The sequence below is a fragment of the Geotrypetes seraphini genome, chromosome 10 (genome assembly GCF_902459505.1).
Source record: "Geotrypetes seraphini chromosome 10, aGeoSer1.1, whole genome shotgun sequence".
NCBI classification, from domain to species: domain Eukaryota; kingdom Metazoa; phylum Chordata; class Amphibia; order Gymnophiona; family Dermophiidae; genus Geotrypetes; species Geotrypetes seraphini.
This window is the reverse complement of record NC_047093.1, coordinates 90,906,485-90,921,079: the sequence shown is the minus strand read 5'-3', so window position 1 is coordinate 90,921,079 and position 14,595 is coordinate 90,906,485. Positions and strand designations below refer to the sequence as shown.

The 14,595-nt window shown below is 43.0% G+C and overlaps 1 protein-coding gene across 3 annotated transcripts in view; it reads left to right on the top strand.

Annotated features, from left to right (window-relative positions):
* The window catches only part of STXBP1 (syntaxin binding protein 1), a 203,423-nt gene that overhangs the window by 160,402 nt on the left and 28,426 nt on the right, over positions 1-14,595 (top strand). For all 3 annotated transcript variants that reach the window (XM_033959889.1, XM_033959888.1, XM_033959890.1), the window contains exons 17-18: positions 66-151; positions 1,285-1,439. In XM_033959889.1, coding sequence (XP_033815780.1) covers positions 66-151; positions 1,285-1,439 — 241 coding nt within the window. The remainder of the gene's footprint in view (positions 1-65; positions 152-1,284; positions 1,440-14,595) is intronic.

Sequence of the window (14,595 nt, the reverse complement as noted above, 5' to 3'; positions counted from 1 at the left end):
TATTGCATCCGCAGATCTGTTTTACACTGCTCTGTGTTGACCCTCAATCCCTCTTTTCCACACAGGACATCATTGATGATAAACTGGATACAAAGCATTACCCCTACATTTCTAACCGTTCAAATCCCACCTACAGCACCACTGCTGTCAGGTAGGTATCATTGCTCCTCTCATACCAAAACATCATAGAACTGTTCCTATTGCCTAGGGCAGGGGTAGGGAACTCCGGTCCTCGAGAGCCGTATTCCAGTCGGGTTTTCAGGATTTCCCCAATGAATATGCATGAGATCTATTTGCATGCACTGCTTTCAATGCATATTCATTGGGGAAATCCTGAAAACCCGACTGGAATACGGCTCTCGAGGACCAGAGTTCCCTACCCCTGGCCTAGGGCAATCCGTGAGTAATTTACTAACTTCCCAGGCAATGTCTGTCCTGTGGCTCCTGGTCAAGCAGTACTGTCTTCAAGAAATTTTTGTTCTGTTGCTCCTGGTCACAGAGTTACTGCCTGTCTTCAGGGAATGTCTGTCCTGTGGTTCCTGGTCATGGAGTTATTGCCTGTCCTTAGGGAATGTCTGTCCTGTGGCTCCTGGTCGCAGAGTTACTGCCTGTCCTCAGGAAATGAGTTTTGCAGTGGTATCACTGCAGAGCCCCGCGGACTTCAAATATCGATGAATTACATCTCATGACCTTAGGAGCTACAGAGGTTCATTGCCTTCATGACAGGAGGAACAGGAACAGTTTTAAGTTTCAAGTTTTATTAAAATTTGATATAATCGTCTATCAATAAATTTCTAGGCAAAGTACAAGTTATTGTTATAAAATGCTGTCTTCTGCTATCTGAGAACACATGAATAATCCAGCATAAAATTCCATCTCTTAAATTTATCCTCTAAACTTATACACAAGGAGAGTAAGTGACTTATGTATACAATGACCTCCGGTGCTGAGTGGAGTAGGCCTCCAGGTTTCACATCTTTGTACTCTCAATCTCCATGTTCATTTCCAGTATGTGCTATTGTTAAATTGTTAAATGCAGTAGCTCCTAAAAGCAGGTCTGCAGAAGTACAGACAGGTCTGCTTTTCAGAGTCATGGAAAATATGCAAATTCATCCATTCAAATAAGGCCTTTCGGTATTCATTCTGATGATGCTGGAAACTCTCATCTGAGCTGAGTATCTGAAGGACCTGAGAAGCGATTTTATAGCTTGATATGGGTCTCCCTCCTTGGAACCTGCAAATGCTGATGTCTGAGGTGATCATCATATTAAATTTGTCCTCCAGTGCACGCTACGGACACTGGCACAAGAACAAGGCCCCTGGGGAGTACAGGACCGGGCCCCGTGTTATCATCTTCATCCTGGGAGGTGTGGCCTTCAGCGAGATGCGTTGCGCTTATGAGGTATCGCAAGCCAATGGCAAGTGGGAAGTGCTAATAGGTGAGTGCTTGCCCTTGGGGCACAAGGAAAGCTGCAGGTCAATGGCATTCAGGCTCATCGCATTGCATCATCCCATCATGTGCTGAATGTTTTTAAATGTCTTTCTGTGGCTGCTTCTTGCTGTGCCAAATCCAGTTTGCAGACTTAGATAGCAAATTTTTTTTGGGCTGTGAGAGTTCGATTCTCCAACTCTGGAACACATTGCATAGAAATTTCCAGGTCAGGAAGAGAGGGATGAGTTGGAAGAAAGGGAATAGTCCTACCAGAGTAGCAAAATTCTCTCTGAAAATCAATTAATGCTTGAGCGTAGAGGAACAGTCTTCCTACATGACATGGCCACAAAATGGAAATTACCTTTTCTACAAAACACTCCTATACATTTAAATTCCTTTTCTATAACAGACATTGGCGTAGACTGCCGGTCCCTCTCTATACTTAAAATTAGCACAAGCTGTAGAAGGACCTCTTATATAGACCACAGGAGGTCCCCTCCTTATCTCACAGATTAGAAAAGCATCCCACAGAAGATCTCTATTACATATAGTAGTACACAGACCACTATATCTAACTGGAGCACAGGCCCTTTCTTTGCCAGCTTTGGTGAAGCTAAAATACCTATGACAATAAACAGCATAGAACCCAACTTGTCAAAATGATAGGAAGTGCTAATTTCAACACAAATTACCCCCTCTGCAGACAGTGAAGGGGTTTCTTCAGTATTGGGGATGTTCAGGCATCCACTGCATCCGTAGAGCTGGTACCTATGGTAAACAGAACGCCGTTCTGCTTGTACAATCAGTAGATAGAAACATAGAAACATAGATGCTGGGACGCTGAGACCAGGTCCTAATTTATCAAAGATTTCTCCTTGCACCTGTGTAAGAACATTTATGTACTTCTCTGCCTGAAGGACAGGCCATATGTTGAGACTCAAGGGCAAATTCTATAAGAAGCGCCCAAAAGTTAGGCGCCTAATTAGGCACTGTTCAGCGCGATTCAAGTAAAATTGGGTGCTGTTTAGTGAATCGCATTGAGCGGCACCTATTTGGGCACCTATTTTGGAGGCGCCCAATAAATAGGACAGCTCTAGGCACAACTAAAAGTTAGGCGCCCATGCGAGCGCTTAAGCACGCTTAAGAGCAAGGATTCTGTAAGAAGGCGCCTAACACGTGGCCTCGCCCAACATGCATAGCGGCTATTTTTTGGGAAGGACGCCTACATTTTTAGTGGTGCCTTCTTACAGAATTGTGCTTTCTTGATAGGCACCTATATTTAATCAGTGCTGATTAAAAAGCTTAATTGAGCTTGTTCTCCAATTTAGATAGGCACCTGTCTAGTTGGCCCCCTCCGAAATAGGCGCCTAACTTTAGGCGCTGGTTACAGAATTTGGGCCTCAATTGTTCACACCTTTTGCCCTACCTACCCAGATCTGACAATTTTCTGCCTTCTGCTTACTGGATTTTGATGGCTGGGGCTTGCTATTGTGTGTCCAATAATTTTAGTACCGTTTCTCAGTGCCGTCTGATATTTTGTCGATGCTCTCATTCGAGTTTAATGTCCGTTGTGTTTATTCTGTAAAAGTAAGCCTTGCATGCTTGTGATAAAAGCATTTGAATTCTTCCTGGGTTGCAGCTACTTATCCTGGGTCATCCCTCACTGCTTTAAATGCGGATTATCCCCTTTTCCCTTTAGGCAGAGGTCCCTGAACCTGTACTAGTAGACCCTGAGCCAGTTATACTTTCGTGATATCCACAATGAACATTCATGGATTTATAAATTTGTATAGGCTGTCTCCATTGCACACAAATTTATTTCATGCATATTCATTGTGAATAACTTGAAAACTCAGTTGCTTGGGGTCCCTCAGGAGAAGTTTGAGAACCACTAGCATAAAGAGATTCAGGATGGAGAGGCTATAACAGTGGTGTTCATTGATGATCTGTGGGACTAGGACCAGGCTTTTCTAATCAACACACATGAGCTAGATTTGAATAAAAAGAAAACAGTATGCATGTAGGTCTTTCATGCATAGTCATCGGGTACATCCTGAAAATTTTACTGGCTGCCTGGGTCCTGTCAACTAGTTTGAGAACTCTTGCTCTGGACTAAAGATTTGATCCGTCTTCATAACCCTTTCCCAGGGTTACACCTTGCCAGTCAGGTTTTCAGAGTGACAGTGAATATACATGAGATACATCTCTGCTACTTGCAAACTTATTTCTTGCATATTCCTTGTGATGATCCTAAAAATCCAGTTGGCTAGATGTGCTCCTAGGAGAGGGTTGAGAAGCATTGAGACAAATAACTCAAATGGATGACTGACATTCAGATAACATTTTATTGGTATGACAATTTATATGTATGCCTGCCTTTCAGCATATCCCCCCCATCCATATCTCTTATCATGTTTAGCCCTTTCATTCTACAGCTTACTAAGCTGTAGTACGAATTCCTATGAGTGTTGGAGCAGCGTTGGAGCACCTAGCACTCTGGACCACAATAGAAACCTCTACCGAAGCTTAGTAAAAGAGGGCCTAAAATGTCATAGGTTACAATATAATTACCATATGAAGGGAAGGCGCCCGCTTGTCTTCTTGGACATCTTTGTGTGTATTTTCAGAATATCTATGATATACATGAGACAGGTTGGCATACACATGAAGCAGTGCGTGTGAAAATCTCTCTCATTCAATTTTGTTAGGGCTATTCTGAAAACTGAAGTATAATGACTGTAGGTCTCCCATCTCTGGCTTCATGTTTGTATGGAGAGGCTGAGCCAGTCCTGGTTTTTACATGCAGAGCAGACTGGAATTATAGGTGTAATTCCAGTTTCATAAATAACTAAAACTATTGACTCATATATGTACTGTTAGGATTGGATCAGCCTTTCCATACTGACATAGAGCTGTAGGGACAGCCTAATTTTTCAGCCTCTGTCAATCTATCTTTAATGCAGCGATTTTTAAACCTGTCTTGGAGGGGCACCAACCAAACAGGATATCTGAAATTAATATGTATTAGAGACATTTGCATATAATGGAGATAGTAGGCATGCAGATGTATCTAATGTATGTTCATTGTGGTTATCCTGAAAACCTAGGGCTCCTTTTACAAAACTGCGTTAGTGGCTTTATCGCACACACATTTGTAGCGCGCACTAACCCCTGCGCTATTCGAAAAACTACCGCCTGCTCAAGAGGAGGCGGTAGCGGCTAGCGCGGCCGGCAAATTAGCGCACGCTATTACGTGCATTAAACTGCTAACGCGGCTTCGTTAAAGGAGCCCCTAGACAAAAATACCAAATCTAACCACAAATCTGGTTAAAAGTACAAACTGTATTCACACAATAAAACACCATAAAACCCAACTTGGCCATTTTTTTGACATCATGCCTTTGTCAAGGATTCAAAATTACTATAAAAGTAAGACAAAAACTAGAATTGTAATTAGTCAATAAATTTAAAAAAAAAAAAAAATCTTGCGTATCTCTTAAATGCAAAGGTAAAAATTCAAGCACTTGTCTGCAAAACTGTTGACTGGAATAGCAGTCTTCATTCACTTTCAAACTTAGAAGTGGCACGGTCAAAGGACTGAAAAATGTTAATTAATCAAAGAGAAGGAAAAGGACAAAAGTAGCTATTGCTCGGCTTCCTGAGGTAGCAGTCGCAAAACACGACTCGTGTCAAAGCCAGGGTTTACCCGCTATTCCAGTCAACAGTTTTGCAAATAAGTGGTTGAATTTTTACTTTTGCATTTAAGAGATATTGTAGTAACACTACCTCTTCTTTTACTAAGGCGCGCTAGCCAATTTATCGTGCGCTAATCGCTAATGTGTCCATCCTATATGATAAAACCCTAGCCGCGCATGCGCACTCTTAACTGCTTGCTTCCATGATCCGTAGGTATGTGGCCGCAGGAGTGCGCATGCGTGAGTCCCCAGCCTTCTTCCCAGCGCCTACCTACACTGGCCGATAGGGCTGGCCACCAGCGCTGGACTCCCTGCTCTCCCCAATAGTCGGCTCCTCTCACCAGCGGCGGAGAAGGCTTCCGACGCTGGCAGGGATCGAGAGGAGCCGCGGCAACTCCTCGCGGGGCGGGAAGGGAAGCGCCGAAAAAACACTGCAGCCGCTTTGCGGTCCCGACTCCAAAACTGCCGATTCCAGCAGCGTGTGCAGCACTCTACACACGCTGCTTCGGGGCCTTCTACTGCCCTGATTTTCTCTGCCGCATCTCTGATAGTAACATAGTAACATAGTAGATGACAGCAGATAAAGACCCGAATGGTCCATCCAGTCTGCCCAACCTGATTCAATTTAAATTTTTTTTTTTTTTTTCTTCTTAGCTATTTCTGGGCGAGAATCCAAAGCTTTACCCGGTACTGTGCTTGTGTTCCAACTGCCGAAATCTCTGTTAAGACTTACTCCAGCCCATCTACACCCTCCCAGCCATTGAAGCCCTCCCCTGCCCATCCTCCTCCAAACGGCCATACATAGACGCAGACCGTACATCAGGGATGTGCCAGAGTAAATCAGGGCAGTAGAAGTGTGTAGAGTGCTGCACACGCTGCTGGAAACAGCAGCTTTGTTGGGACCGCGGGAAGGGAAGAGGGGGGTAAGGGAAACGCTACTGTTGCTGCTGCACAGAGAAGTGTGGGGGGGATCGAAATGCTGCTGTACAGGGAAGTAGGGTGGGGGGAAATGCTGCTGCACAGGGATATGGAGGGGGAGAGAATGCTGCTGTGGCTGCTGCACAGGGAAGTGAGGGGGAAAGACAGACAGCTAGCACCTGTTAATGTAACGGGCTAAAATACTAGTAGAATATAATGGTCGCGTTAGCGTTTAGTGCATGCTAAATCATCTAGCGCGCCTTAGTAAAAGGACCCCCTAGTGAGCTACTTGAAGCTTTTATGCCAGGGTTGCAATGTGCTATGATTATAATCTTGTTAGAATTAGAATATTCTATTACCACATGGCGCACATGAAAATCACATGAAAATCAAGATTTAAATATTATACTTGCAATATTAAACATGAGGACACTCATTTTGGTGTGAGATTTTTTTGTTGAAAGTATTTTGCCTTCTGTCCCATCTTATCTATTGGTTGGCGTAAAATTCCCCTGTTTGTTTTTAAAATATCAATGAGGCAACACAAGAACATAAACATCTTTGCGGTAGCACATGAACTTCTGTGCTATGAAATGGCAACAAAGACATTTATGTGCTGGAGCATAAACAGTTAAATCAACCATTTTAGAAACGCGAGTCGCTGGTTTTCTCCTGAAGCTGTCATAGTGCCCAGTAACCATTGCCCGTTTCACTTTTGAGGAGACTCCAACCATTGGCGGCTCCAGAAAGTGACTTCCAGAAGATTGTTGTTCAATAGCAGCCCTTTTCTGAAATCTGAACATCCTGTGTAGCAGGTCTATCTCCTGGAATCCTTCTGATATGTCTATTTTTTGGCCTCCCCTGGTTCTGCCCAAATTATGCTCACAAACATACAACATTTCACTCTATCATGCTGATATATTATATATCACAACGGGGATTCTCAGAACGCCTCCCTGTCCAAACAGGAACGGCGTGGCAGCACTCTTCACTGATTCCACCCATGTGATATGGATTAAATTTGTACTTTTTTTTTTTATAATTTTTTGTTTGTTTTGTTATAAATTTATCTTAATTTCATATTAAATACTAAGGGCTCCTTTTATCAAGCCACGCTAGCGGTTTAATGCGCATAATACCGCGCGCTAAACCGCCGGCCGCGCTAGCCGCTACCGCCTCCCTTGAGCAGGCGGTAGTTTTTAGGCCAGCGTGGGGGTTAACGCGTGATGAAACGTTGCGCGCGTTAACCCCGCTAGCGCGGCTTGATAAAAGGAGCCCTAAATTCTCCATTTCATTTCCTAAAAACGAATCATATTTCAACTTAGCTTTTTGCTGTTGTTGCACTAGTCCACAGCACTAGTGCAACGACACTAGTGCAACAACAGCATAAAGCTAAGTTGAAATACGATTCGTTTTTAGGAAATGAAATGAAATGGAGAATTTAGTATTTAATATGAAATTGAGATAAATTTATAACAAAACAAACAAAAAATTATACAAAAAAAAGTACAAAATTAATTCATATCATATAATTGGGTGGAATCAGTGAAGAATGCTGCTACGCCGCTCCTGTTTGGACAGGGAGGCGTTCTGAGAATCCCCGTTGTGATATATAATATATCAGCATGATAGAGTGAAGTGTTGTATGTTTGTCGACATTTAGGGCTCCTTTTACAAAGGTGCGCTAGCAGTTTTAGCGCACACTTAGCGTGTGCTAAATGCCACGCGCACTACCTGCTACCGCCTCCTTATAAGCAGGCGGTAATTTTTCAGCTAGCGCACGCATTAGTGCGCGCTAATCTTGTACGTGCGCTAAAAATGCTAGCGCACCTTTGTAAAAGGAGCCCTTAGTGAATGCCTCAATAGTGTATGGTTTTCAAATTATGCTCAGACAATGCCCCTTTGACACAAATATGTTCTTCAGTTTTCGAAGTCCATTTGCCAACTTTGCAAAATTGGAACTTAGATGTCTATGCATGATGGACATCTAAGGGCTCCTTTTACGAAGGTGTGTTACGGCCTTAATGCGCGGACTACCACGCGCTAAAATGCCCCGTGCGCTAGCCGCTATCGCCTCCTCTTGAGCAGGCAGTAGTTGGTGTGTGCGCTAAAAACGCTAGCGCACCTGCGTAAAAGGAGCCCCAAGTGCTAGTTTATGGAGGTCCAAAACACAAATAGCACTTCTAAAATAAGTACCATAGTAAGTTTATGGACTAATTACCAAAAATTTTTTTGGCTTTAGTTTTTTTTTTTTTTTTTCCTCATTTGAATATCATTAATGTTTAAACAATTTTTATTGATGACAAGAAACACACAGCAATACAACACAACTGGTCATCAAGTTTTACAATATGCAAAGCAACAACCAATACCAAGAACAACCTCCCCCTTACCCCCCAAGAGCGACCTCCCTCCCCGGATGTATTCCTTCCCCACTCCCATCATATACTATAGAACCAGGATTTCCCCCCCCAGTATTCCAAATCCAGTACATTAGAGTTCATTAAGTAGGGCACCTTTGCCCCTGTGATGCAGCTGTGCCAGATAATGTTGTTTTTATGGTTAATTTTTGACACCTGATAAAGGCATGATGTCCAAATGTGGCCATGGCGTGTTTTATTGTATTTATTTTATTAATAATTAGATATTTTAAACCAGATATGTGGTTGAATTTGCAATTTTTGTCTATCTCTTAGTAGGCAAATTCTTTGCCTCTTTTCACCTACCACTTTTCTGGAAACATGACTGATTGGTGGTTCCTCCTTTGACAAGTTAGAGAACCACTGATCTAAGATAGTCAAGTTTCCCACCAACTTCCTGAGTATAATCTATCATGGGTTGAAAATTCTTGTGCCCCAGCCAGGTAAGTTATTTTCCTTGATCCAGTATAAGATTCCTAATCAACTGGTCACTTAAAAAAAGAAAAGAAAATTAAACTCCACAAATGTAGGCATAAGCATTTCTTGGAATTTCTATGTAAGATTATTACCTGACTCCATGTCATACAGAACAGGCTAATCCAGTGCTGGCTTTACTCTTCATGGAACTGTAGTTTGGGTTTTCTTCAGAAATTCAGTGGGACAATCAGAATTAAAAGTCCATGCATGCAGTAGGGACTGGATTAGCTTATTCCAGGGCTGTCCAAGTCCGGTCCTCGAGATCTACTGGCAGGCCAGGTTTTCTGGATATCCGCAATGAATATGCACGAGAGAGATTTGCCTGCACTGCCTTCTTGGTATGCAGATCTCTCTCATACATATTCATTGTGGATATCCTGAAAACCTGGCCTGCCAGTAGATCTCAAGGACTGGACTTGGGCAGCCATGGCTTATTCTATCTGACATGGAATCAGGTGGCCGCTTTATTTTCAGATGCAAGTGGAGGACAAAAACATATCAAGTATAAATTCACTACCAGACCTTAATTTCCCCAAGGCATTGTTTTATTCAAAATTTTCTTCATCCTCATTGGGGATGAAGAAAATTTTGAATAAAACAATGCCTTGGGGAAATTAAGGTCTGGTAGTGAATTTATACTTGATATGTTTTGTCCTCCACTTGCATTTGATTATTTATTTTTGGACAATTCCAGTTTTTCTTCAATTCTTTTGAATTCTTCTCACTTTATTTTCAGACCACACTATGATATAGTCCAGTAATGCCCCACATGAAAAACAACTCCAAGGACTTAGAATTATTGTTTTGACTTGTCCTTCCACCATAGTGGATCCAAATCATAAGGAACAAATGAATCAAACCTGGTTTATCCATCTGATTTTCCAAAGCATTTTGTAGGCATGTTTCTTTGGAGTGATAGCACTTATTAGGGAAGGTATTTCTGTCTGTTCATCCATCTGTCCACATTGAGCACGCTTGCTGCGTCGTGGCTCAACATATATAGCTTTGTTTGCAAATCTATATGTAAAGAACATTAAGAGACAGTAAAGGAAGGAGAGGTTGAGCTATCTATAGTGTAGAGATCAGCTGATTGTTTCATGGGGATCTCAAATCCCATGGCATAGGACAGAGAGGCTGGGCCATCCTTGCATCTGTGATAGAGAAGAGAAAAGTAGGTGTCATGGCTGTGGTGAAGAAAAGTAGCTGTCTAAAATCTGTAAGGGACAAAGCTTGGAAGGAGGAAGGGGAAGGGGAGCAGGAAAAGTGCAAGGTAGAACATGGGTGGGAGAAAAGAAGTGAGAACACTGTGGAACAATTGCCCTACTAACACCTTTTCACACTCACCCTATATCCCAACCAACTTGACACATCTCACACTCTGTAACCCAGTGGTGGGCAACCACAGACCTTGAGGGCCACACCAAGGGCTAGATGCACTATGAAGATTGGTAAAACCGTGTGGGTCTGCACTGATCTGATTTTATGGCCGATTCAAAAAGAGCTATTGATGCACTAAAAAGTTTGCATACAAATTGTTCACGTGGATGTTTATCATAATCCCCGTCTCTACCGTCTGATTGACTGCTGTGAGGGCCACTCTCACACAGGCGCAGAGCCAGCAAGGGAAGCCCGAACAGCTGAGAAGCAGGGGAAGCCCCCAAATCAGGCTCCTGCCATTCAGCTGTTCAGGCAGGAAACCTTTTATTTTTTAAATTTATGTTTTTAATGGGCACAAATGCTGTGCATGCTACATATGCACAATATCTACCCCATTAAAAAAAGAATAAAAAGCCCCTCCCACCAATGACAGCATTCTCCATCGAACCAAGTAATGTGGCACCAGGAAGATACCCCCCCTCGCACTAGTGAAAAACTGTATGAGGGATGCCCACTCCCTCCTGCCGATGCAACCTCCACCACTACCGCGGCAGCAATACAGCAGGAGGGAAGCTCACTCCCTCCTGCCACTGGAGGTCCCCTCCCATCCACGTCACCCCCCGAACTCCCACCTGTACCTCTTTAGAGACGTTGTAGCAGGACGTAAGCTCACTCCAAAATGGCAGGCCTTTCCCTCCCTGGTTCATCATGTGGAGGGAGGGGGCCTAAGGCCTAAGGAGGGAGGGGCCTAAGGCCCTGATTAGCTCAGACACCTAAGAAGCCACCCCTTGGGTGGGGCCTTAGGCTTCTGAGCCAATTAGGGCCATAGGCTCTTCCCTCTGTATCCCATGTGTTGCACAAGGAGGGGCCTAAGGTCTGACATCTGAGCAAATCAGGACCTTAGGCCCCTCCCTGTGCATCACATGGAATACAGCGAGAGGAGCTTAAGGCCCTGATTGGCTCGGATACCTAAGGCTCCACTCAACTGATCATGGCTCCGATGAGTCCTTCCAGGTCAGCTGATCAGGGCTCCAGTCCTGCTGGCAGTGCCGCTAGCTCAGCTGATCACAGCTCCGTTTTTTGGTTTAAGGCTGGATATAGGCACAGCTATTGCACGTGTGTTGTGTGAGTGTATGTCCTGTGCAAAGGCGCAAGACATATACTCACACAACAGACGTACTAAGAGCTACCAGCGGCTCCAGACCTACTGGTAAATTTTTCTCAGTAAGAGATGGGTATTCCCTTGTAAGCATTACAAGGAGTGCTCATTTAAATACTAATGAACTTCTTGTAATGTATTTGCATAAGGTTCTCAGTGGCTGTTACCGTGATTGGTAAAAAACCCCCGAGAACCCTTTTGAGCATCGGGGGCTTAGCTGCCTTGCAAGTAAAACGGGTTACGACCAGTCTTACTTGCATGGCAAACGTATAAGCAAAGGGGTCTGAAGCACACTTTACCATAGAGGCATAACTATCATTGAGCTAACCTGGAAAAATCTTGGGACCTACTACTGGTAAGGACTGATGAAGGTATAATTTTGGTTAATATACTGGGCAGAACAGTTAAAAGAAATCTGAGGCAGGTGCTGGGAGGTGAGCGTGGCCCAAAATGTACTTACTTCTAGTACTACTGCTGCACTACCTTCCAATCCCAAGTCTTCATGCTCCCCCGTGAGGCTGGGCAGCTGATAAAGTGTCTGAGAACTTTATCTTAGGCTGTTACGAGGCCAAAATCCCATGAGAGGTGCTGTGATCTCAAAGCTCGTACCGAGAGATTTTAGGCCATGGTGGTCCAAGATGAAGCGTTCAAATACTTTATCAGCTGACTGGCTACATGGGGAGTAATGAAGACCTGGGATTGGAAAGTAGTGCTGCTAGAAGTAAGCACTCACCTACCAGCACCTGCCTTAATTTTTTTTTTTTTACCAAAATTAAACCTTCTTTAGTCCAGCAGCAGGCAGCTCATATTTTTATTTATTTTAAAAACGTATATTCTCCTTAAACCTAAGCAGATTACAATTAAAAACAAACACTTCAAGTATTTCACAAACTGAATACTGTTAGCTGCCAATAATGTTACTTAACAATGTAATGTAATGTAATGTAATTTATTTCTTATATACCGCTACATCCGTTAGGTTCTAAGCGGTTTACAGAAAATATACATTAAGATTAGAAATAAGAAAGGTACTTGAAAAATTCCCTTACTGTCCCGAAGGCTCACAATCTAACTAAAGTACCTGGAGGGTAATAGAGAAGTGAAAAGTAGAGTTAGAGGAAAAATAAAAATAAAATAAACATTTTAACAAGACAGCATTGATCTAAATACTTTGGAAGGTAGAAGAGAGGAGAGAAAGGAATAGAAGCAGAAGGGGGAGCCGTTGAACAGTAGAATTCTGGAGAAATTTAAATGATAGAAATAGAACAAAATAAAGACAAAAGGCAAAACAATAGATAAGATTAAAGATAAATCATAAGCTGGAAAGAAAAATAAAATAAAACTTTGTCTTCAATCCACGGTTTCAGCGTCAGTGATGAAGTGGAGCAAGTAAGTTTAGGAGGAGCGATTGACGTTTCCAGAAAGGGCTTCTTCAGGGAAGAGACTTGGCAGACAGTCCCAGGATGCCTATGTCTCCTCCCCTGCGATGTTCTCCCATCCATGCATTCCCTCCCAGACACACTGCCCGTGCCCCAGCCGCTCCAAATGCACAGTACATCATAATCCATTATACGCTGTTCATTGCCAATATCCATTTCTATCACAGAGGCTACAAATATGACCAGTAGTAGGCCCCGAGTTTTTTGCCGGGTTAGCTCAATGATACTTATGACTCTATGGTAAAGTGTGTCTCAACACAGCAGTAGCACTGCTGGAGATAAACGCAGTGTGTGCCGTACTCACTCCTCTAATTTCCTAGATTTTAAGCCCCAAGAGAAGGGGCAATGGCAGGAGAGCATTTTCTAAACTCATTATTACCAGTACATCCTCTGCCCTCCCTACAGACAACCCCCCACCACCACCACCACCTTCACACCCATCACTTCAGAAGTCGCCCTCAGATTACAGTTGTCCCAACTAATGCCCTCACTGTGCAGCCAGTTCCCCTCTTCTTGGTTCTTTATACATACACACAGCTTTCTTCCAATCACCACCACTGCTCCATCCACTCCACATCTCACCTGCACACATTTCCCCCATTGTGTCCCAATATACACCAGCCCCTACTCCGACAGCCCAGACATCTCACCAACAGCAGATACACACCCCTACTGTATTAGATATTTCTCATTTCCCACATGTGCTCTCCTGCCCAACACACCAAAACCCCAGCCCTGCACTCACTCCTACCCCTGATACCCATCCATACACAGTCTATCCCAGGTGTCCCAAAATTTTCACATATACCAATTCACCTTCCCACTTCCTAACTAAATTCTGAAAGGGATTATCTTCCTCCCCTGGTCCCCATTGTCTTGCAAAAGATGGTGTTATTGAGGCCCATCTTAATTTTTCCCCTTAGCTGTACCATTGCCATATCACTCTCATTGAGTGTCCTATAAAGATATGCCTGTAAATGAAAGAAGAGAAAACACCACCATGTTATACTATAAGGGCCTGAATCTATAAATGGGGCCTAACCACTCCTAATGTATAGGTACTGCTTGGCGCGGTTGGCCTAATGTACTGGCACTAATACAGACGCCTATACTCTTCCCCTAATTATACCTACTTTTCAGGTAGGCGCTGGTAGGCATCCCTAGGCCCTGATTGGCATTGATTTAGGTGTCAGGTGCCATGTCGTATTCCACACGCAACTTCAGTTAATTGGGTTTTAATGGCATGGTTACCAAGTCAATTACACCAATTAAAAACAATGAAATTCCATGATAATAATAATAATAATAAAAATAATAATAATAAAAGTTTATATAGCGCAGGATCGTAAAGTTCTATGCGGTTTACAATAGTTAAAAATAATACAAATTGAGTAAAACTTACAAAGTTAAAAATTAGTAACTAAAAACCTTAAAGATCAGTTATTGTATAAGATTTTGCAAGTCAGCTACCTAAGTGCTTCAAGAACAAATATGTTTTTAGGTGTCTCCCAAATTCCTCATAAGTATTAGTAAACAAAAGCAATTTTTCCAAATCTTTACCCCATAATGCTGCCTGATACGAAAAAAAGATGTTGATGATATTTTTTAAGTTTACGTCCTCTAACCGGTAGGGAAGCAAAATTCAAGTGTGAGCTTCTCTTGTGTCTATTGGTTGAAA